This window comes from Aulostomus chinensis, chromosome 7 (assembly GCF_037954235.1).
Source record: "Aulostomus chinensis isolate RoL2024-O1b breed Wild chromosome 7, RoL_Achi_v1.0, whole genome shotgun sequence".
Classification (NCBI taxonomy): Eukaryota; Metazoa; Chordata; class Actinopteri; order Syngnathiformes; family Aulostomidae; genus Aulostomus; species Aulostomus chinensis.
In genome coordinates, this window is record NC_141326.1 from 14699226 (window position 1) to 14723776 (window position 24551).

The 24551-nt window shown below is 43.4% G+C and overlaps 1 protein-coding gene across 9 annotated transcripts in view; it reads left to right on the top strand.

Annotated features, from left to right (window-relative positions):
• ndrg4 (NDRG family member 4) overlaps positions 1-24551 on the top strand; it is a 45386-nt gene that overhangs the window by 14972 nt on the left and 5863 nt on the right. For 3 of the 9 annotated variants that reach the window (XM_086208644.1, XM_086208646.1, XM_086208647.1), the window contains 13 exons: positions 5090-5180; positions 8335-8493; positions 11418-11456; positions 17207-17312; positions 19977-20097; positions 20948-21010; positions 21455-21515; positions 21635-21721; positions 21808-21864; positions 22016-22119; positions 22308-22364; positions 22550-22601; positions 24172-24219. In XM_086208644.1, the coding sequence (XP_086064770.1) occupies positions 5090-5180; positions 8335-8493; positions 11418-11456; positions 17207-17312; positions 19977-20097; positions 20948-21010; positions 21455-21515; positions 21635-21721; positions 21808-21864; positions 22016-22119; positions 22308-22364; positions 22550-22601; positions 24172-24219 (1045 nt within the window). Of the gene's footprint in view, positions 1-5089; positions 5181-8334; positions 8494-11417; positions 11457-15209; positions 15405-17206; positions 17313-19976; positions 20098-20947; positions 21011-21454; positions 21516-21634; positions 21722-21807; positions 21865-22015; positions 22120-22307; positions 22365-22549; positions 22602-24171; positions 24220-24551 lie in introns of those variants that run through there. The other 6 variants (XM_086208645.1, XM_086208648.1, XM_086208649.1 and 3 more) reach the window with 3 other exon arrangements.

Sequence of the window (24551 nt, forward strand, 5' to 3'; positions counted from 1 at the left end):
CAGCCTTGTCAACACCATCAGTCTGCTGTCCTATTTTACCCTGGAACGGTGCAGAGACAATTTTATTGAGAGTGTTAACTTAGGATCATTCTAGGTTCATATAAATATAAACCAGATGGCTAATTAGGTATTATATTATTTCTATAATAGGTTGCATGTAATTAAATGCAGTTTTGGGATTTTATTTTTTTTCCCTCTTAATTTTCAACGGTAAACGTTCCAGAAAACACCTGAAAACATTTTTGGACTGACTTCCAGCCCACACAGACGGTGTCGGCTGCTCTGATCTTCTCAAAGAGCACATTTTTAGCATAGTCTGGCGAGGTTCAGGATCAGAAAACACGTCAGATTTGGGGAGGTATCATGGTTTGTGTTAAAATGAGCACTGTTTTGATGAAAAAGGGCGAAGCCGACACTGTTGACACATGCTCAACATGCACGGTGGGGACGCCCCGCCAGCGACCGTCAAAACAGACTGACAGATCTACAGTGTCACACGGTGAAAGCTCTCGCAGGTTATCATCTTACGGGTAAATGAGAAGAGTTCTTGAAGTCATGAATTATAGGAAAAAGAAGTTAAAATGCCTTTAGTTGTTACAACATATCGAAGTGTCTGAAAATCACCAAAAAATCGGACAACACTGCTCTCTGTACCGCTGGACTGCACCTCATCTATCCATTATTGTGGCAGGTCTTTGTTTAGCGACTGAGAGAAGAATTGTGGTGATGAATGTGTGCCTTTGGTTTGACAGATGTTGACACGATTGAGCGTCATCTTTCAGCCCGTCTCTTAGGATCGGAAACATCTCTGACATGTACACGTGATACATAACTGTGATCAACAACCAGCTTGTTCCAAGTTGATAAAAAAAAAAAAAAAATCCAGATGGTTCCTGAGGAGAAAATGTCTTGCCAAGCTTATGTAAGAGATGCTGAGGTTCGTTTTAGGTTAAATAAGGATCCGGAGTTCATATTGAAGATCCTTTTTTGTAGTTGTAGTTGTAGTTGTTGCGTCTTTGATGCTGCATGTTCATCTCTGTTCTCTCTGCGAACGTGTGGGTGGTACGATGACATTCATTTCCTTTGGTTTATCGGTTGATGATGCTGGCTCTTTTCCTCGTCCGTTCAGCTTCATCTTCATCACATAAAAATTCCTCCATTATGGGTGATGCATCTTTGTAGTCTCGGTAATATTGTTTTCTTGGAAGGAGACAGCAAATCTAAAAAGCGTGGTCATCTGATGCCAGTGTAAGATTTCCACCGTGTCATGCCAGTCAGAAACAGCTCAGGATGAGCGGCTTTAAGATGAATATCAACATTTCATTGATTTCTATTTCTGGAGAAGACCAAGTGGGATATGTATGACGGAGAGGCGAGGAGAGGAGAGCATGAACAGCGAGGAGCAGGAGGACAAGAAATGCGTGACCGCTATCATATCATACTCATCATGGCTTCGTTCCAGTGGATTTTTCAAAGGTCACACTCACACCCGTTCATTAAACCCGTCACGGTGTGAAGGAAGAGACAAAGAAAAACAAAAATATAATGATTCAAAGTTGTTTTTTTTTAAGTTTAGATGGCAAAGAAGCTCTTCTTCCACTTTATGAAGACGTTTGAGTCTGAGAGAGAGCAGGAACAGAAACATTTACTCATTAGGGAAAAAGTGATGTAGCAGCAATCAGGATGAAACGGCATGTGAAATGAAATATGGTGACAGCTGTGGGCTTATTGCTTTTGTAGCTGTACATCAATACATAGGTTAAAAACACACCCACACAGCTTTCATTAATAATAATAATAATAATAATAATACGATACACCCGAGAATCTTTGCATCTGAAATCCAAACCTGTTGTCTATTTTTGGTTTGTTTGATTCTTGATAAATTGCATGTACGAACAGTTCATTGTCAGTATGTATCTGGTTTATATACAGTAAATGTTATTATAGCATCAACAAGTGGACATTTACTCAAACAGTTAGTGTTGGAATGAAGAGTATTTTCTCTTGTTAGAACTGGCTCACATATAAACACACACACTTCATCAGCTGCTGGAAGTGACTGCATATGGCATCTGTTCTTCGTCTCTTTAAGGGCGTCAGATAAAAACACAGATTATGCTGAATGGATGCCAGAGAGTGAACAGTAGGGGACAAGTGAGGCTGGCCAGTAAGAAAATGGTGGAGCAAGGCATTAAAAAAGAGAAGAAGATGAATGCTTTTATATCACAACAACCAAAATAACCAAAATCAGAAACAGGATGTGACATTAAAACAGTTTTGATGCTGACGTATGTCATGTATATGTTAAGCCCTCAGTGGCTTTGCTCGACCGTATGATTGTTGGCATTTCACTGCAGTCAAAGAAAAGTTGCAAGATATTTGACTTTCATTCTGGTTAAGTAAATCTATGACACAACGACTGGCCCTTAAATAATTAAGGTTCCATCTCCTTGTGATGAGGTTTAGGCCACAGAACGATGGTGACAAGTCCTACAAAATGACTGGATGAGTTTAGTGTTGATCAAAGGATGAGAACACCTTGAAATACTCAGAGAAATGATCGAACTTCAAGCGTGAATCTATTTCCAACCCGTTGCCTACTGTGTGTTAAGTATATTTTCAATAGAGTTGACATCCAAACAAGACAAAGTCAGAGTGAAATATCAGTATAATGCCTCGTTGTAGTTCATTATTACGCCTAAGAATATGAGGCATGCACATTAAATGGATTAATTAACTGTGAGAATGTAGATTTGTGGGAAAGCTAGCTTTAGCTTCTTTGTTAGCATATACTGTACTTGTAATTGCTTCATTAGCATACACTGTACATGTTGTTAGCGCAAAGCATGTGTTGAACATGTTTTGCAAATATTCTACAATTACTAGCACTTTATTAGCATGTACTGTTCTTGTTGTTTTAATGCAGTCGACTGCTACACAAAGAAGATAGTTGAGTGAAAGTATCCAGCATTGACGCAGAGCTAACAAATCTCAGCTAGCTAGCCAGCTAGAGCTGATAGCTTATTTGCTGGAAAATGTCAGTCACCATTTGCTGGCTATAATAATTCAATCTGATTTATGGAGCTTTTGTTTCAGCGTTAGAATAAAAAGGCTGATATATGTTAAATGAAGTGCATGTAACTTTGTGAAGGGTCAGTTGGAGCTATTTCATCCAAATAACCACAAAGTTAATCTAATTCTTATCTGGTCATCTTTATTCCTGACTTAAAATTAGCTGTTGATAATGTTGTTCAATGTAAAAATGTCAGCCAGATGGCACAACTAACTGGTTTATTGTCAACAAAACGAAATAATCTGGGTCAGTTATGTATTGTGTGTCCTGTTGTGTTTGTGTTGTGTTTTTCAGTGTTCCTGTGTTGGCCTTCCATCACTATGCAGTAGAGTTATGGTACTGACACTGCCAGACCCACCCCCCCACCCCCTCTTGTGTGTGCTGATAGTCAGTGTGTGTTTTTGTCCTTCTGTATGACTTTGTGTTGCAGCGTTTTGTGTGTGTGTGTGTGTGTGTGTGTGTGTGTGTGTGTGTGTGTGTGTGCGCGCGCGCCCTCAAACACAATAAGCCAGTTTAATTAGACCCTAATGCAGCCTCAGTGTCCTTGTTATATGTGAACTTCCAAGCTTCTCTTTTCACAGCGTAATCTCAGGTCAGTAAGCAAGCCATGTCGACTCCAATTTTCACTGCGTCTTTGTTATGTCACAAAGTAGAACAGCACACCACTTACAGTAACTGCGCTGATACTTTGAATTTGAGGAAAACTCTGCAGCATTTACACTGTCTTTTGCTGTTTCTCCCTGTTGCAGTTGGGTTGTGTTTGTTTGAAAAGAACTGCTCAAATGATGCGCTATAAAATGTGCCAGTGGGCAGAGAAATGGGCTGTGGAGTACCAACCAACACTGCAGCACAATGACTCATACGCTGTGCTTTAGTATAAAAATGAAAAAAAATCATTTTACAGACATCCAGACACAATAAATTTCATGATTAAAGGTTCAGTTTGAGAGTTAAAGACTCTATTTTTTACTGTATATATACAAAATAAGTACAGAGATTGAAAGTTAGCACACCAGAATCGAAAAAAATGTAGCGTTCAAAATATGGGGAAAAAAATAGATTTGCTTAATTTTATTAATAAAATGCCGGTTGAATCTCGAACAAAACAAAAGAGCATAATGTGTTTTTGGTGAGGGACACCTCTCGTAGGCCAGTTTCTGAACCGTCCGCTCAGATAGACAGAGACCGATCTCTCAGGTTTTGTTGCTAAACGTAGGAGGAAACAATATTCGAGTCTCCAGAAGCCTTCAGGGAGGCTCTTCAAGTTGTGTAACTGTGAACACTGCACTTCCAGCCGCACACACATCGCAGTCAATGAAGAAAACTTCTTGTCGTATTTGTGGTGAAACATGAATCCGATGTCGACTGAGACGTTTCTAATGTTTTAATAGTTTTTTTTCTGGTTTGTGTCGCTACAGGGGGCGACAGGGTTTAGCCCCGTTTCTGGTTAAAGGGCTTTGTTAGTGGCGCCATTGTTCATGCAAGTACCTGCCATTCTGACATCCCCAGACTTTGGATGGCGATCTTTGATATCTGTTATCGGGGTACAATAAAAATGCTGATACTGTGATATAAGACAACTTTACCTTTAATTGTGGAAAGAATCCACCAGCAGCATCAGGACTATTTGCCTTCTGCTTGTAAGTTTGTAGCTGTGTGTGTTTTGATCAATAAATCTTCCAATAAATCGGAACAGCTTTGCCGCTAAACTAGCTTGCATCTTAATTCCATCCCCTCCGCTTCCATCCGTTCCTCATCTGCCAGCTCTTTTTTTTATTATTCCAACCCAGAACAACTTTCAGCAAATCAACTGATCTGACTTTCATTTTTCATGGGGGATTTGGGAATTTTCTCCATGAAGGACGTCACTGTTTCATTCCATTGAATTGATACTGAACTGCCATCATCATGTAAAAGAGACTCAAATGTGGTCTGACACCAACACCGTAGGTGATGATATGATGTGTGTGTGTGTGTGTGTGTGTTCTTTGCCTGTTGCCACGGTGATTGCAGGTTGCTGTCCAGGATGGCGGGGATGAAGGAGCAGCAGTTCACAGAGGAGAAGCCCCTGCTGCCAGAGCAGAGAGGAGTGGACTCAGACATGGTTAGTCGCACTGCTTTCTTCCTGTGTGTGTGTGTGTTGTGTGTATGTTCTCATCTCTCCTGTCAGGGTGTTGACATGCTGATCTCTGTGCGAGCGTGCGTGCGTGTGTGTGCGCAAGAGGCTCTGAAACTCTTGGAGACAGAGATGTTTGTGCTCATTAGATGTGATGACTTATCATTAGACAATGTGCTTGTTTACCAGGGGAGGAGAAATTAATGAACGAACTCCAACCATGACTCTTTGATAACGATGCTGAAAATAGATGAAAGCTCAATTAGAATTAGACGGGGGGTGGAGGACAGAGAGAGAAGCCGAGAGAAGGCAGTGGGCGGTTACGTAAAGGCTACTTATTCCAGTCCACTTGTCTATTACCTAAGCAACGGGCTTTGGCAGAATCTGGTGCTTTTGAATGTGAGAGAGACTGTGCCTAATGGGAATGGTGGAGACATTTAAAGTCTCAGATTGATGGAAAAGACAGATCTTTCCCTTTAACAGCCATTTCTTTGTCAAGGGGGGTTACAATTCCTGAGTTGTTGTGAATGGAGACGAAAAAGTAGAACAAACGTGTTTGATCCAGTATAGCACAACAACATTGCTATTTTAAGTTGTTGCTACAATGCAGAATCACTTGTTGATAATGTCTCAAATACAGAAATGTTAAAGCAATTTTTCCACCCGAAAATTATCATTTGTTTATCCATTTCACACTGTAGGATGTTTTTAATTCTTTGAGATTTTTTCTCCCCCTGCATGAATTGTTTATGAATACAGATTTCTGAAGACACCAGCCTGAAAAACATTTTCAATAAACATCTGAGTCTCCAGTCAAACGCTGAATACTCCCACAGACAGTTAACAGTTAGTTAACCTAAATAACTGAAACTGTGAGATAGAAGAAGAGAGTAGAAGTCCCGCCTTTCAGCTCCTTCATTGGTGGAGACGACGCAACCCAGACGTGTTGTTGCTCAGAGTGCAGGCGTGTATCCAGCACTGAAAATGATCATTTTTGGGTAAATGTTGCTTTAAAATCAACAGTGTATGCCAACTTGACAATGGAGGCAGTCATTTTCTCAAAACTGAAGACACTCAAACCAAAAAGTGTATTTTGATTTTCAAGTTCTCCGAGTTGAACGACTGCATGACTTTCCAGAATGCAGGAAGAGCCAGCCGCATACATTCAGCGAGAAGCTAGTGATGCTCCATGGAAACCAAATACAAACAACAGCAAAACTGTCCAAAAATGTTTGTTACAAACTCTCGAGCGCATCATCTGGTATGATTCATGCTCGTGGGATTCATTCGCGTGCTTAGAAATCCACAAACGCTTTGATTTGTGGTAGAAAACAAACTATGAAACCTCCAGTTTGGCTCCCGTTCACGCGCGATGGCTCATTGGCTACGACTGTTGCTTCACAGTGAGAGGACAATTCAGGGATGAAAAAGAATAAAGATATAAAAAAAACAAAAAACAAAGGATCTCCAGAACAGAAAACAGGTCAGCTGACCTGATTTAGTCCCAGAGCCTCTGAGGCTGACTGAAGAGTCATGACACATCGTGCAAATTGTTTTAGGCATGAGGACAAAAACACAATCAAATTTTATTGAGGTGTTGTTGTTTTTTTTTTATTTCCTCACATTTCTATAGTTTTGTTCTTTTATTTTTGTCATACTTTTACATTTCTTAAATTTATATCGTACCACTAATTTGGAAAAAAAACTTTAATTTATTAAATTGATGAAAGAATGGTCATATCTCCTCTCCTCTCATCTGGTGGAGTCTGCAGCTTTGAAGGGAGCCACTGATTAAACACACCAGCCGTGACTCACTTGGCCGGTGTGTCACAGATGAGACAGTACAGCTAGAAGCTACGTACGGCGGGGCTCAGCCTCTTTGATTATTAGAAGAAGCCTAATATGCAGCACATCAATAAGAATGACCAATTCTGCGATTGATCAGCTGATCTCGTTGAAGGTTGTCAGATGGTGACGCGCTGCTGTAAATAATCAAGCCCATCGACCGCCTCATTGATCTGGTTAGCCTACATGTTTGCACGACCCATTTTATTCCTCTGTGTGAGTGCAGCTCAGACTCACTCGCTGGTTCATCTCCTGCCTCCGTCTTCCTGCTGCTCATTTTAGCTATTTTACTGTTGTGTTGTGCAACAGCTGTTATTGACCTTTAAGAGCAGTTACTGAGTTAACTCCTGGCCCAAACACTGGGCTGACTCACAGCTCCTCCCCACGCTGTAGGCGCTACATAGAGGCATCTCACAGGTATGCTGATGGTTACTTGGTGCCTTGTAATGGCATCCAAATACGAATATATTGGTGACATAATTTGATGTTTGTATTTTCTTGCTACAAACTTTTACTGTTGTTCATTTTTATTTAAACAACCGGACACTTTTTTTTTTGGGGGGGGGGGGGGGGTGGACAAATTTACTTTATCTTTCAAACAAACTATCAAAAATTCAGAATGTTTACAAAAAAAACATAATATGATGTGTTATGTTTAAAAACTAACATCTAACATAAGATACATGCAATCAAGTACCAGTATGGATGTAAGCGTTTATTTCCATGTATATTTCTATATACATGATGATAAATGATATTAATAGAAAACTAATCATGATGGTCATTAGAATGACGATGAATATAAAATTCCTGACACCGTCAGGTGTACTTTTATCAACACAACGCAATAAAGTGGGGTTGCGCTGCATCATACAGCCTGACGTTGTTGAGAGGTTCACTGGTGAACCCAGACGCAGACACACAAGGAACGATTTACTGGGGAATTAACCAGACTTTGAACGGTTAGATTAAAAACTAAATGTGGTGAATAATTCATTGCTGCTTACTTCCTTTAAAGCAGCAGTTCTGTCGTGGCTCTGGCCTGGAACTGAAATATTTATTTGTGAACTGATACTCATGTAACATGAATGCGGTACATTTGTGCAAAGAGCTGCAGGTGGACAGTCCATCCAGCTGGTTTCTCCTCCAGCTGCACACACACACAACCTGTTCACCTGAATGCTTCCTCTGTACGTCCATCGTGCAGCTGAAGCATCTCTCTGATGTTTACTGTATGTTGCTGACTGTGATCTTTACCCAGTAACAAACTTGTTGTGCTTGTTGTTTCACAACCCAGCAGGATAAAGGAGAGGAGGCATCAGGGCCCCCCCCCTGCCCTACCAGCTCTGCGCCCCTTAACAACCCCCCTTCCCACAGCCGCCCCACTCACCGCTGGCATGTCATCGCACGGCACTGGCTCCGCCAGACACGCCGTCGTACCAGCGGGGTCCTCCCGGTAACTACCAGAACAAGCAAAACACCAGAATCATTCAGAAACACCAGAGACACAAGACTAGAACACTCAACTAACCACACGCAGCCAACATGGAACACAAGCCCTTTTTAGAAAAGGAGTGAATCATAAAGTGGAAAAGACGGCTCACACTGAGAGGTGACCAGCGTTCATTCTGAGCGCCACGTTTGTGTAGCTGCACCTGGAGGCATCTTTCGTTCCACTGCTGGAGACACCTGGGATGAGTCTCCGCCACTTTGGAATGTTTGCCGCTCACATTCAAAGTAAAAAGGAATTACCAGAGTTTTAGTGTCCAAATTCAACGAGGGAGATTTTGTGATAGAATTTCATCAGAATCTATTGTGTCATCAAGGTGAGCAAGTTAATGTCGTAGCTTATTAGGTGATTTCGTAATATCTGCCCACAGTGTGTGGCCCACTGACAGAAGGGGTTACGCCACCACTGAGTCGAACGTCAAAGCTGTCAAATCCGCCGTTGTCCCCCAAAACTTTTCAAAACGGGTGTTCATGGTTGTTCTTCAACCCGGCTGAAATGTTAAAAGCTTTGTAAAAGGAGAAGACGTTGTCTTGGACTGCATTCCGTTGTAAAAGTGTAGTTAGTTTCAGGTTTGTGTGTACCTGACCTACATCTAATAATCCATCACGCTGCCCACTAACGCGCCTGGTCAGTCCGTCTGCATATTTCACCAGAAGTGGTTGGAAATACTGGTAGCAACAGTCCAGCACAGGAAAACATAGACATGATTCTGACTTTAGAGCTGCAGGTGATCTGAAAAGAAACAAACAGACTGGACTAGAACACGTTAGTTCTGCGTGAAGGTCAACGCATCTTCATGTTACAGTCACCTGGCTGCAGCGGCGCTCACAGCACATTTTTAACTGGATTCACTGGAGGGCTCTTTGTCACGTCCCAACACAAATAGCTGGTCATTTCACGCACAGGCCAGCACTCTCTAGCTCTCCCCTCTCACTGAGCTGAGCTGAGCCAGTGCACACCCTCTCACGCAGTAAGGAGGAGAAGAGTGCCACCTGCTGGTCCGACCACCATCCTGTTCATTAACGTTTTCCCTCTGACAACACTGAGCCATTTGCATGCATGGGGACTGAAGCTGCCCTCTGAGTCAGGGTGACATCAGCCAGCCGCTGTGGTGATGATACAGCAGCACACTGGAGGTCACAGTCTTGGAGGGCAGCTTCAGGTCCTGTTAGCTATGTCTTCTTCTCTCTCCATAGGTGTATCCCTGATGTGACTTTGTTTCCTTCAGCCTTTTTGTTTTGTTTTTTTGAATAACACAGATTATTTTATTCTTTTTTTTGTGGGTTAACCCATCACAGTTCTTTTTGTCGGTATACAGGTGGGTGACAAATTAAAGGGAAAAAAATCAATAAATGAGTAGAAACATGCAGATGTTTCCATACGGAACAGATGTGGGGGGGGGGGGTGTGGGCTGATTGTTTTGGTCAATATGATGAAAATACACAGCTAAAAGAGCTGAAGTACACACTCAAGAATAGAGGCTCTGTGCCGGCACGTACCTAAAAAGGTGCAAACACTCATCATTATACGTTTTACTACTTTCAAAAGTTGCACTTCTGGCCATTTAAAGACTAATATTGTACTTTTGAGGTAACAAATAGACCTTTCAGGGATCGTCCTTCAAAAGTGTATCAATAAGTACAGTAATATTTTCCCGTACCGCCATTATTTGAGTGTGTAGAGGGAAAATGAGGGAATATGTTGTTGTTGTTTTTTGGAATAATTGATTCACACTAAAAGCTGTTCTGGCAGCTCAGGGTAGCCCAACACCTCTTGAAGACATTTTACAACTTCATGTGGGTTTTTCCTTAAATCTGTCACCTGTCTGTAAGTATCCATCTTTAATCCTGTCCTATTTTCTTTCAGAAGTCTCTTCAGAAATCCCCACATGAACTCACAAGTTACATGTGCATGTTGAACAGTGAATCATCTGTGTGACAGATCAGCTCGGTGTCTAACGTACGGAAGGCGATTTTGGGCCACGTGTGAAATTTTCATTTGAAAAACTTAATCCCAGACTTTATTTTTCCAAATAAAATGTTCAGCGTGGCTCCAATCCACTTCTGTCCTAACCTCGTGTGCACGTCCTGAGTTTTCTTTAGTTTCCAGATGGTCCTGCTCTGCTGTGGGCTTCATGAAGGCAGCAGAGCAGGAGTTCACTCCTAAATCACTTGTACTGACAGGTTAGAACGTGTGAACAGCAGGTAATGGTGGTTACTAAGCATGTGCTGTTCTCCATCTTACCATTACATCTAAACAAATCTGTTTTATTTCAATGTGTTTCAGGACCAGATTTTTCTGCAGACAACCTGAAAAGTCAGCATCCCTCCCCAGCATGACACTGCTCTCTCTGAAAACTGAAAATGGATCCAAGTCCATATTTTTATGCCACCTTAGATTCAGCTTTCTGACACAGCTGCCTCATCGACTGAAGCCAGCTTGTCATCAGTGTCCATTTTCACTTTATTCTGGCTCTGAGGGTGTCTGGCTCTGAGGGATTCTGTTATTTTCACTCTCAGATCATCTTTGCATAGATTAGAGATGATTTTTTTTAAACTGGGGCGGGAAATCTGGTTGATTGTTTTCTCTCATCCTTTACCGAAACACCGCTTTCCCTCACTTTGTTCTTCATGGTTTCCCACTTGTACTTTACTAATAACTTACAATAATCACTATTAATTCAATTCATTTGCTAAATACTGGTTTATGTATGTGAGCTAAGCTTCCAGCTCCTCTCTGGGCAATGATAGTGTGCTAAGGTGCCTCTGGGAAACTTCTGTGTGGTTCGGACCTACAGTGCAGTTCCAACAATGTCCTCGTGCGTCTTCCCTGATAACATCGGTCTTCCTGTCCTCTGTCTCTGTTTGCAGGAGAGCTGTGAACAGCTGATGCCTGCAGGCGACTGGAAGGTACGTTTCATCTCCTGTGTTTCTTTCATCTTTCTTCCCAGCTCAATCAACTGGGTCGCCCGCGTGAGCCACAACAAAGGAAAGGCAGAGATAGAAGATACACAAAGGGACAATTATGTCATGTGTAATTTAAAGAATCACCAGTTATGTTCAGAGACACTATGGAGAGATGTTTTTCTGTCCTCTTACATTAGACGGTGACATGACCACAGTGTGTCATTCACCCAAGAACTTGCACGTGATTAGACTGCAGGTTCTAGATACTGACCCAAATGATAACTGAGAAGCCAGTAATAATACAACTCTTTCTTAGCCTTTTTATGATTCCTCTTTTTTATTGTCAATAAAAATAGAAAATAGTGAAGTCTTGATTTGTTAAAGGGCAGCACGGCGGTGCAGTGGTCAGCACTCTCGGCTCACGGATTGAAGGTTCTGGGTTCGAGCTCTGGCTCGGGCTCAGGATCTTTCTGTGTGAGTCTCCATGTTCTCCCTGTTCCTGTGTGGGTTCTCTCTGGTACTCCAGCTTCCTCCCACAGTCCAAAGACATCAAGAGGGGACGAGGCTGATTGATACTCTAAATTGACCGTAGGTGTGACTGTGAGTGTGAATGGTTGTCTGTCTCTATGTGTTGGTCCTGAAACCCCACCTCTCACTTGAAGGCTGCTGGAATAGGCTCCAGCCCCCCCCCCCCCACACACACACACACACACACAACCTTTAACAGGATAAGTGGTAGAAATGGATGGATGATTTGTTAAATGAACCATCAAAGCATGACTTTGCTTTTAAGTTGTCCTTGATACGAAGCAGCATCCTGCCGCTCAGATGTGTGCTGAGAATCAGACAGGAGTGATGTAACGTGTCCCATCACACTCCTCTCTTTCACACTTCATCCTGATACTTCAGGTCTCAAAAAAGAATGGGAGAGAGCGGCGTTACATCCCCCTGCTGCCTCTATCTCGTCTCGTCTCATTTGAAATTAAAAAAGCAGCTTAAGCTTCCCTGTTTGATGTCTCAGTGGATTTTTCGAGAGCAAAATTATGAGACGACGACAATTGTAAGATTATAATGTTTGCTGAAGTGCTTGACTCCTCGTGCATACTCACATAACTGTCTTTCACAGTCTTTGCTACAGAGCTACCACACACAGGCAGCGCACTAACACACTCCACTGACTTGATGGGGGGGGGGGGGGGGGGGCTGGAGCCTATCCAGCTGACACTGGGTTCGAGGCGGGGTTCACCCTGAGCAGGTTGCCAGTCCATCTCAGGGCCATCAGGAGAAATTAAGGGTTCAGTGTCTGCTAAAGGATACTTGGGCATGGTCACCGGGGGAAGTGAAGATCGAGCCAGCGACCCTTCAGTTACTAGCAACCACTCTACTTCTGAGCCATGCAGCCCCTTGCATTAATGTGACTTTCTTTATTTTTGATCTGCTTAGTTTGGTTTGTTGTCTTGTTTTGTTGCAAATTGTTTGTTTTCTTGCAAAAACACATTCATTTCCAGCCTGCTATTGACGGACAGGTACAGAGACTTTGTTGTTGAAGGTCAAGGTGTTGATATAAATGAACAGTAGATGTTAAATATAAATAAATCATGCCAAGCTCCCATCTGCCCGTCGCTGTCAATCAAACGCTTACTGGGTTACAGAGTTTGTCTGTTTAACGGTGTGATGCAGAGTCAGCAGGGAGAGAGTTAATCTCTGTGGAGGAAAGGGGGACAAAGTCAGAGAGAGAGAGAGAGAGAGAGGAAGGGACAGCAAAGAGTGGCATTTGAAGTTGAGTCAGCAAGCTGAGCGTTCTGTCAACAGGAAAGGGGGGATAGATGTGGAGAGAAAAGAGGGGATAGAGTGAGAGAAAAGAGGGGAGATGGGGGTGAAGAGGCAGGACAAAGAGCTGGTGTGTGTCTGTGTGTGTGTGTGTGTGTGTGTGTGTGTGTGTGTGTCTGTGCGTCTGTGCGTGCACGCGCCCAATGCAGCCAGCATGATAGTCCCACAGACACCATGAGAGTCGTGTTAATATGCACGTACGACTCTCTGCACTCTTCGCCAAACCTCAACATGATGTTGTGTTTGATCTGAAGAGGGTCAAGGTTCATCTCACTCTCTCTCTTTCTCTCTCTCCTTCTCTTTCTCTCTCTTTCTCTCTCTCACTCTCCCTTTCTCTCTCCCTCCCTCTCTCTCTCTCTCTCTCCACTTCAGCAGCCACAGCTGGTGCTGCATGATTGAGTTCAGCCGTAATATTTATCTTTCCCTATCAACTCATGAAGCCCCTTGAAGTCTTGTGATTCTGTAAAAACTGAGGGCTGATTTTTTTTTTTTTTTAATCAGGGCTGTCTGAAGAAGAACACGTTCAGTTTTGAGACACATCAATTTCAGGGAGTGAAAAAGATTTGTTGATTTGTTTTTTGGTTGTTGTTGTTGTTTTTTAAATTGGCTGAGGTGTTTAGTGTCCCTGTGCTGGTCCGTCAAGAATATACAGTTAAAACTGAATCGCTCATGAAGTATTTTACACAGTGAGGTGAAGCATCACACATACGAGGTCACAACCTGACTAAAAAGTGAGAAGAACAATATACAGTTTACATCACACTTCTTTTTTTTGCCTGCAGAATAGCTCAAAATATTCTGGATAGATTGAATAATTGGTTCATGTTTGAAGCGATCCAAGATGGGATCCAGATTGATGATGTCATACCGCACTGGCGGAGGTCAGCAGTCCCCTCAGTTCCTTCTTGTTTTGTAATATTGGTGACAGCAAAGGCTTTTGTCTCTGCAGGTTTTATGGTAATAAAGTGTAAACCAGACCAGTGTAGATATTAATATCCTTCCTGTGATTTATGTTAACATTAAACACACACACACACACACACACACACACACACACACACACACACACACACACACACACACACACACACATATATATAATGAAAATAGATATTGCATATTTGTAATGGTATATGTTTTACCTGGATACTGTTGGAGTGGAGCAACAAACTGCAACAGCTGGAATCATGTCAGACCTCCAAAACCTAACCTTAAATTTCCTCAGGTAAAGACAAACAGTAGAAACAACAGTTTCATGTTCTCATGAATGCAATAGTTGATTATAATCTTATAATTTTGAATTTATAATGAATTGCTCTGTTCTCAAACAAACTATCCTCCATCTGAGTACACACTCCCACACATGAGCTGTGATAGCTTCTTCCAGAATGGGTCACTTTGTCCTCTGCTTCATCAGAACTTCCACACCGTCAAGAATGGTGCGACATTTCTCATCAGATTCTACATAAACTGAGTTTTGTGTCAGTTTCTGAGTTTATCCACATCCCCTTGATGTTAATTTGTCAATCCGAAATGACACTATTTTAACTGCTGGTGCGCGCACAAACGTGATCATCTCTCCAGTTGTGGTTCCTGAGTTCTGTAGTCATCCAGACCATCTAAACATGAGGCCAAAGCAAGACTGTGCTTAAGCTAAGGCTTAAAAAAGATAGGAGCCTCATTTATGCTAATTTAGGAACAGCAACTGTTTTATTTCCCCCAAAAAGGTTAGTGAAGAGGGAGACACAGTGCAGCACTGGTGCTGATGAGAGAGACTCAGACTGATGATTCACACAGCCAATCCTGCACAGGGGAGGAAACACTCTAAGCCAATCATCTTCAGCGAGCTCCGCCTCCTGCACTAGGTGCCTATAGTGTGTGAGGGAAATGGAAGCCAGGGGAGGAGGAGGGAAGGACGGCAGCTTAAGAGTGTGTGTGGGAGTAGAGCCCCAGCAGACAAAGACACCGCAGCAGCCTGCACCATCTATCCTCCTAGAGTGAGTGACGACCAGGACCTAGTCCCTTCACACAGGAGAGGCCTGGCCGCTAGTCTGCACCCTCCTCTTCTTCATCAGCTGAGAGAGCACTTAGTGTGGAATCATGCCAGAGTGCTGGGACGGGGTGAGTGTGTGAGACCGATGTTTACTGTACCTGAGAGTGAGCACTCTATAGGTTGGGTTTTTGGATGTTGTGTCAAATTACATTTAAGAGCTGCTGTTTGGGTTTGCATCAAAATGTTGAATGTATATCTTTCTTATTACCAAAAAAAACCCAACCAATTGATTTCAACATTTAGCCTTAAACAAATGTGTGCAAGGACGTGAAAGCTGTGTGTTAATGAGGAACATGTTGTGTTTGTTCCGTGTTGAGAGGCTGCAACTGTAGCGTGAGTAGCAGATGATGGTTGCTCTCTCTGACTCTGGCCCACTGACACACTTAACATGCTATGTAAAGTGCCCATTCCTCTGTGGATAAACACATCGGCGCGTGTGTGTGTGTGTGTGTGTGTGTGTGCGCGCGTGAGTGTGCATTTGCGCGTGTGTAGAGGAAGTGTTGAACCCTCTGCGGTAACATGAATTTTGGCAGCCTTGAGATGAATGAGTGAAAGTGAGTGTGTGTGTGTGTGTGTGTGTGTGTGTGCGTGTGTGTGTGTTTGTAAGGAAAAAGGCAGTTTTCTGCAGGATAAACAGAATGACGTGACTCTTTAATCCAGGCACGTCTCATGTGGTCCTGCTTGTGTGTGATGCAGCTGACATGTTTCTCCACATTTACACTGCGGTAATGACAGAAATCAAATCGCACAGTGGAAGAAATCAGTGTGTTTGAGAGCCCAAATTCCATTTAAATTTGAAAAAGGAGTAAATCTAATTTAATCCCTGCATGCCCCCTCCCCCAGACATCTGAAGGTCATGTGTGTGTGAAATGTCTCCTCTTGTCCTCCAGAATTCAATCACTGAAAACAGACTGCCGACAAAGCCCCCACTGCAGTAACTGCCTCAGATTAGAATGCTGATTTCAGATAACACTCATGTTGACGCTGAAATAATAGAGAGATAATCTGACTGTAATAACTCATAACTGATGTGTGGCTCTGCAACTGCTGGAGCGGATTATTTTCAGCGGTTGGTTCCATCTATATTCATGTTTGTTTGTTCCCCCGCGGGTCATTTGAGTCATTTAACTAATTCTGTTGCGGATTTTACAAATAGAAGGCAGCTGTTAGAGACGCTGTACTGAGGTGGAGATTGGCAGCAGCAGGTTGATGGAGGGTTTTTTGAGTCAACTGTTTGTCTTTGTCTGAGGTGTTAAAACCGTGTGTGAAGGGAGTAGAGAGGAAAATGTGTTCCTTGCCTGTTAGCTTGGTTTGAAGCATCCGTAGACGGGACCAGATATGCTTTACCGCAGTCAACTGCATAAATCATGCATAATAATCCCAAAATGCCACTGAGCTGTGTGTGTGTGTGTGTGTGTGTGTGTGTGTGTGTGTGTGTGTGTGTGTGTGTGTGTGTGTGTGTGACTATGTTGCGCAGCTCAGGCAAACACATCCCTCCATTTTGAGTTCTGCTCTGACCAAATCAGATAATGATAAAAGTGGGTCTTTTTTTGTACAAGTTATTTATTCTTCGCACGCACGCATGCACGCACGCACGCACACACACACACACACACACACACACACACACCTTCATCTACATCTGTGACAGGGAACCATGCTGCTGATGAATGAGGGGTATTGATTGGTTGCTATTACTGTGTTCATTTCAAGACAGAAGTTCAATAAAAAGCAGGTTTAAGAAGGTAAAACTCTTTAGAAACCACAAGACAGATTGATGTTCAAGTGTGTGTGAGGTCCCGAGGATCTTCTTAGAAAAGTGTGTGTGAGAACAACCAGGTAAGAGAGAGTGTGTTTTTGTGTTTCACAGGAACATGATGTTGAAACCCCCTATGGGATGCTGCATGTGGTGATCCGCGGCGCACCTAAAGGAAATAAGCCTGCAATCCTCACCTACCACGATGTGGGACTGAACCGTGAGTATGCACAGACTGTAGTTAGTGTGTGTGTGTGTGTGTGTGTGTGTGTGTGTGTGTGTGTGTGTGTGTGTGTGTGTGTGTTGGCAGATGTCTCAGAATTTTCTGAGGTGTTTCTGCAGTTATCAGAGGTGATAATTAGCCTCAGTGCAACATCTACACCTGCTGTCATCCCCTTCACCCAAAAATATAGAGATCATTAAAAGATGCAAGAAATCAGGTGATATCAAATTTAATTTATGTATTTATACCTTACTGAAGAATATTAGTCAGTTTGGATGCGTCAGGAAGGGCTCTTCATGTTTAAGTCTGTAGCAGCTCCAGTGTTGACTGCCATGATGTTAATGTCATTGTTTAAAGTCAAAACCATGCCAGCAGGTCATAAAGGCTGAGTGGTCAATAATTCAATAAAGGGAGAAATAGAATCTCTGGTCTATTTGCAGAGAGAGGATAACAACACATGAGAGATGGAAGAGTGTGTGAGAGAGTGTGGAGGGGGGGTGTCTTTAATTGTGCTGACAGAAATAGAAAAGAGGAGATGAGGAGACAAATGACAGGGTGAGTGTGAGAGGCATCGATGAAATGTAGGTCAGAAAAACATCCCCATCCTGCGGAGGGAGGCGGGGCGGAGCTAGCAGCAATGCGGCGCTGCTTTAACGGGCGGAGGTGGTGTCGGAGGATAGTGTGTCATCATGTAGCGGCTTTGCTGATGATGGGATGACTGCAGATATCTGGCTTTTGTTGTCTATCCTGCTGCCTGTAAAAAAAGACCAAAAAAAGATCATCCATCTCGTGTAGAAAAGAGCGATGCTCAAACTACAGCTAAATTAATTCAGAAGCAACAGACTTCAAATTGGTTGAAACAGCTGCATGTGCATTCAGCTCCTGCAGCAGAGTTATTAGTATTCACAGCCCGACGCTCGACTGCGGCACACAATCATACGGGAGAGAGCGGCAAGGCGGCTCCCAATCAGATGACTGCTCATAACTCAATTAAAAAAAAACAGGACAGAGAACAAAAGAGGACAGGAAGGAGGAAATAGAAAAATGAGAATGAGAGAAAGAGATAGAGAGAGGATGAGGCGGTTTATGAAGCAGAAAGGAGGTCAAGAAAAATGAACTGCTGCAGATGAGAAGAGAAAGGAAGTATGTGACACATGGAGGTATTAGTGCTTGGATGTGCAGAGGGAAGAGGCGGCTGAGAGGAGAATAGAAAAGATGATGGAGAGGATCAAACAGAGAGGGTAAAGGGAAAGTGGGTCAGTAGAAATGCCGGCTGATGATTCAGCACGCGCTGACGAGAACGCCAGAGGAACTTCTCACCTCTGTCCTCGCGCGGCATCAGTCAGTCCGTCGACTGAATAAAAGGCACAAACTGTCACGTTAAAAGCTCGGGCAAAGATGGAGCGGCCTGACTCATACGCCCGTACCCCAGATGTCATGATAATTGCTTCATTTAATTAACACGGCTCGGTCAAAACCCCGAGGAGGAAACAATGTTGCTGCTTGGGTTCACTCAGTCTGACATTCTGAAAGAAGGACAACTGTGGGAGGAGGGTACGTGGAGCGAGCTGACATCTATTATACATGTTGCTATTTCAGAATCTAAACTTTTCCACACAAGTTCAGGATATGGACGTGTGTATTTTGAGATGAACTCCTTGGTGACTCACAGAAAAGAAATCTTTTCGAATACTGACAAGAAAAGAGTGTGACATGGGTACGGGGGTGTATTATTTACTTGTTACCCAGCTGCCTAAAGAAGGTCAAACTTGCATTCTCAGAGTGTAAATAACTGTAAATTAAAAGAAGAGAATGATTATCTGCACCAAAGAAATACCTGAGTCATATCACAAATTAGTCACAAATACATTTACAATTATTCACAAATTATTATTATATTACAATATTGAACAAGTTAAAAATGTATAACGAGTTCAGATTTGATTTTGACATTGGAAAGTTTGCTCAAGATAAATGGAAATGCGACTAGCGTTTACGTGAGTGTTATTCCTATGTCATAACCACGCCAAAGCTTTGTTACCTTACATTTGTGACCCAGCTCAGTCGAAGTTGCCCACCACACCTCCACATCCCTTTTTTAAAAAATATTTAGAATCCGAGGTGGTTTAACACCTTCACTGTGAATCACTGCGTTTATCCTGCGTTGTTCTCACCCTCTGCTGAGGTTAGAAAGACGACTGCAGGTAGAAGTTCCTCAATGTTTGTGCGGGATCGGTTTGTTCACTGAATGTAAAGAAAACTCAACTCGTATCAGTGCTGCTCATCAGTCGACCATCAAGTTAATGAGTGATCACACGCTAATCGACAGATGAATTTGCCAGAATCAGTCTGTGTCTGAGTTGAATCAGTTCCACAGCACATTAGGAAAGAAGCTCTGCAGCACTGCCTTCTCCTCACAGGTCCAGGATCAGTTGCACAGATGGCCACCGTCACTGTCGTCTCTCAGTGTGGTGCAGATTTGATATGATCACATCCCTCCGCTCTCATCCCTTCATCCTCTGCGCTCCTCTTCTCTCACCTCCTTCGCTTCCCCCTCCTTCCCTCCCTCCATCCCTCCCTCTCATGTTCTCTACCAACATTCTGTTTTCTCCACCACTCGCTACCTTTGCCTACATCCTGTCCTCCCTCTCTCTGCTACAGACAAGCTGTGCTTCAACACCTTCTTCAACAATGAGGACATGCAGGAGATCACCAAGCACTTTGTGGTCTGCCACGTCGACGCCCCGGGGCAGCAGATCGGAGCGTCGCAGCTGCCACAAGGGTACAAAGCACACAGATATATGCGGTTGAAATACACACACACACACACACACACACACACACACACACACACACACACACACATTAAAACGCTCTCCATCAGTCATACTAGCATGGGCTGTCGATGACTGAAACTAGTCAGCAATGGCCATTCATCAGATAAAATCATGCACTATCACTTCAGTTTACTAGTGAATACTTCAACATCCATGAATGTGCTGTGGGGTTTAAGATAAATTGTGTGTAATCTTGCATTCACAATCTAATCCAGCGAGCAACAGTGTCCTAGACCCGGAGGTTCAGGAGTCCACCAGCAGGGGCACCGGCTGCACTTTTCTGTATCAACAAGCATCAGGTGTTAAACCAGTGTGGGAACTTAAAGCTGGAGCACTGACATCACATTAATACCAAACACAGTCGATCCATCATGTTTTGCTCTTTACTTTTAATAAAAAAGAACTTCAAAAAAAAAAGGGCCACGGCAAGCAGCTCCAAACATGGGTCGGGAATCCAAACTTTATTGTCCGCTCCTATTGGAGCAAACAAAGAAATTCCTGGAAAATCTCGACACGTCTCGATTTATGATCCTACATTCACAAGCTTCATGTTGCGAGTGAAAGAATGAGTCTGATTTAGTTTCCTCTAGCGGGCGGCGGTCCTCCGTCACGCTACACTGACTCACCATCATCACGTGAAGCCGGATCGTCACATAAGTTTTATGAATAAAAGCTCCTGGTGGTAAAGCTGCAGCACCGCGATGCGGTGACTCACTACTGCCTCTTGAGGAACAAAGTAATATTGACAGTGTTACACATGAGGCAGTGATGCGAGTCTGCCCTCTCTCTCCACAGGTACCAGTACCCTACCATGGACCAGTTGGCGGGGATGCTGCCCACTGTGGTGCAGCACTTCGGGTTGGTGCTTTTCACTCCTGCACGGCATCTACCGCACCCTCTCGTTGCTACGTTACACCAGTCTCGTCAATATTAGACGACTGAAAACATTTTTTCATCATAAGCAGGCCATTTTACATCACCTAATGCAGAAACGGATGTATTTCATGTATGTTCTTGTGTAAAATTCACATGTATTTCTTTCACTAAATCAGACCCAGAGATGAGGGAGCAGTTTCAGATAATACGGAGAACAGCTCTTGCAGTTTCTGCCAGCAGGAAGTAATTTTAGACTGAACACACAGTACCCACCAGCTGAGATGCACAAACACTTGGCTCTGCAAAAGCATGAATTCCAGTCTGTGCTGCCAACAATACTATTCAGTTAGATCGTATAGGCACAGCAAAGCTAACACCCATCCGACTAGGAGAACACACTGGAACTGTTCGCTCATTTTTTTTCAGATTCAAGAGCATCGTTGGGATTGGAGTTGGAGCCGGAGCTTATATCCTGGCCAAATTTGCTGTAAGTCCCATCCTGTGTCTGTAGACGTTCACCCTTCCCCCCTGCCTGTCCACCAGATTGTCTTTTCCGCTAATTTGAAAGTCTTTCACCTGAGTATTTATTGGCTCGCCTCTCTACAGCTGATCTTCCCGGACCTGGTGGAGGGTTTGGTTTTGCTCAACATTGACCCCAATGGCAAAGGCTGGATCGACTGGGCTGCCACCAAGGTGCCTGTTAAAATGATCTCTGAACGTATTCATAGATTCAGACCTGATCTGATCTGTAAATAACAGATGCTGTGTCCTGCCTCCAGCTGTCAGGACTGACAAGTGCTCTGCCAGATACTGTGCTGCCGCATCTTTTCAGTCAGGTAAGTTCAGAATCTGAGAAAAGTCAGAGTTGCCCTGCAACTGTTAGCCATCTTTGCTAAGCCACGTGTGTGTGTGTGCGTGTGTGTGCACGTGCATGTGTGCACGTGCGTGTGTACGTGTTTGTGTGCGTGTGTGTGTGTGTGTGTTCAGGAGGAGCTGATGAACAACACAGAGCTGGTGCAGAGCTACCGGCAACAGATCAACAACACGGTCAACCAGTTCAACCTGCAGCTTTTCTGGAACATGTACAACAGGTGGAGAAACACAAACACGCAGTCATGACACAAATTTCAAGTCTTTATCCTAAAATGTAAGGATTTTCCTTAGAGAGACTTGTTTTTAGGTCCTGAATGTAAAGCCAGTTCCAATCCTTATGTCCCATCAACAAACCTGAACACAGCGTCAGTTTATCTTGTCATTCATGATGTCGTGTCTCCTTCAGTCGGAGGGACTTGGAGATGAACCGCAGCGGGACTGTGCTAAACGCCAAAACCCTGAAGTGAGTCAACAGATGCCTAAAATCTAAAATCATGTATCTAATGTTGCTGTTTTTAATTATCTTCTGTTTTTGTGCTGACTTTATATGTTACAAATCAAATTGATAGCTGGCAGTATCGTGAAACCAATGCGAGTCAAGTCAGTTTGAGCCACATGTTGACCCCGAATGCTCGGGCTTCCCTGCAGGTGTCCTGTGATGTTGGTGGTGGGAGACAACGCCCCGGCTGAGGAGGGAGTGGTGAGTTCGTCTGTTGTCTTTTGTCCACATGTTCCGAACTCATGTCTTTGTTCCACCACTCCTGTTTCCTCCTCTTTCTCTCCTCCTTGGCTCATTCTTTTACTCGTGTACTGACACGATTTTTGTCCTTCAATGTTGATGTCACTTTACAACTAGATGGACTGAATTTTAAGGGCAAATATATTAAAACTGCTATGACATGTATTAACACTGCCAGACAAAGCAGGAGCGCTGCAGTGCAGACGCCACCGTGTGTACGATCTCACGTCAGTGTTACAGCTTGAAATGGAGCAATCAGTAGAACTAAAAAAAAGTGGAGACTGAACATGGTAATTCAAGGTAATGGTCTCAGTCAAGCTCCTGGCTGCTCCCTCTCTCCTGGCTCGGTTCTATGTTTTTCTTCCTGGTGTGTGAAGATAGATTTACTGTTTGTCCTCATTCAGGAAAACAGAAGCAGGTCAGCCAGCAGAGACCTGGTTCCCTCCTTCTAAAATCCCCAGGAAACATGTCTGTCTGTCCATCTGTGTATGTGTGATACCTTCCACTCTCTAGGTGCGTGTGTGTGTCTGTGTGTGTTCTCATGGGTCCAGATGGCCCCGCTCTGTCTCTGGGGCTTCCCAGTTTGAAGTGGCCCAGATATGTATGCTTCTGCACCGGTTAATCTGCTGCATGTTCAAATCAAATCTGCCCTCTGTCAGATGGAGGAGGAGCTGGGAGGAGTCGCCGAGGATAGGATGTTGTCATAAAAGCTCTTGGCGAGGGAGAAAGATGGAAGCAGTGAGAGGAGGAGAGATGTAAACAAAAGTTGTGTTATTCAATGTGACAGATAGAGGCCATGTTAATATTTTATAACGACTGATGTGACCATTGGGCGCTGCTGTGTTCGCTCCCACTTATGGGACACATTCCTATGGTTGCAGTCAGCAGAGGAAGTGGAATATTTAGAGAAACCTTTAAGGTTCTCATTTGCCTATTTAACATGTTTAGAATGTAATGTCATTTATTATTGAGCTCTCTCAGGACTTGCCGATGTGTATCTTTTTATAGTTCTGTGTGTAGGCTGTAAAATGTGTCATTTGGAAATCTGCGTGAGGGATTAAAGATTAAAACACAGCAGGAAGCAGCAGAAATCAAAAACATGTCCCATGTGTGTATGACACTGTGTGTTTATCCAAGAGGTGTGTTTTATGTGTGTAGTTATGCCCTGTGTGTGTGTCTGTTCACATCTGTCTGGTGTGTGTGTGTGTGTGTGTGTATGTGTGTGTGTGTGTGTGTGTGTGTGTGTGTGTGTTGACTGCGGCTGTTCTCTCAGCCTGTTGGAGTGACTCATCTCTGCAGCACACTGCAGTATCTGGGTCACTCACACACACACACACACACACACACACACACACACACACACACACACACACACACACACACACACACACACATAAATATAGTCATAAATAGTCATACAAACTGGACACCCTGACATTTGCTCCAGGTCTGTTCTCTCTCCACGTCACCTTGAACTCGCCGTCATGTGATTTCAGCGTTCTCACTTCAACCTGCTGTTTTTGTCCTCAAGGTCGAGTGCAACTCCAAACTGGACCCAACCAACACCACCTTCCTAAAGGTAACGTCTGGTCAGCGGCTGCACACAACAGATGATCATCTTTGAAGGGAATTTCTATCTTTTTGCAAGTTGATAAGTTAATTTCAGCGGTTTGTTAATTATTTGAATATGTTAATTGCTTTAAATGATTCATTTCACACCACACACACGATGTTCGGGGACACGACCACTGAGTTTGGTTGCCCAAAACACATAATATTGGACCCCGACTCCTACTTCATACTAGGTTTTAATAGAGCCCCTTTAACCCCAGAGCACTCACATCAGGTGATTTTCACCCACGCCATTCTTGTCATGTCATTTTCTAGGGTCCCCCATGGTCCTTTTTTTTC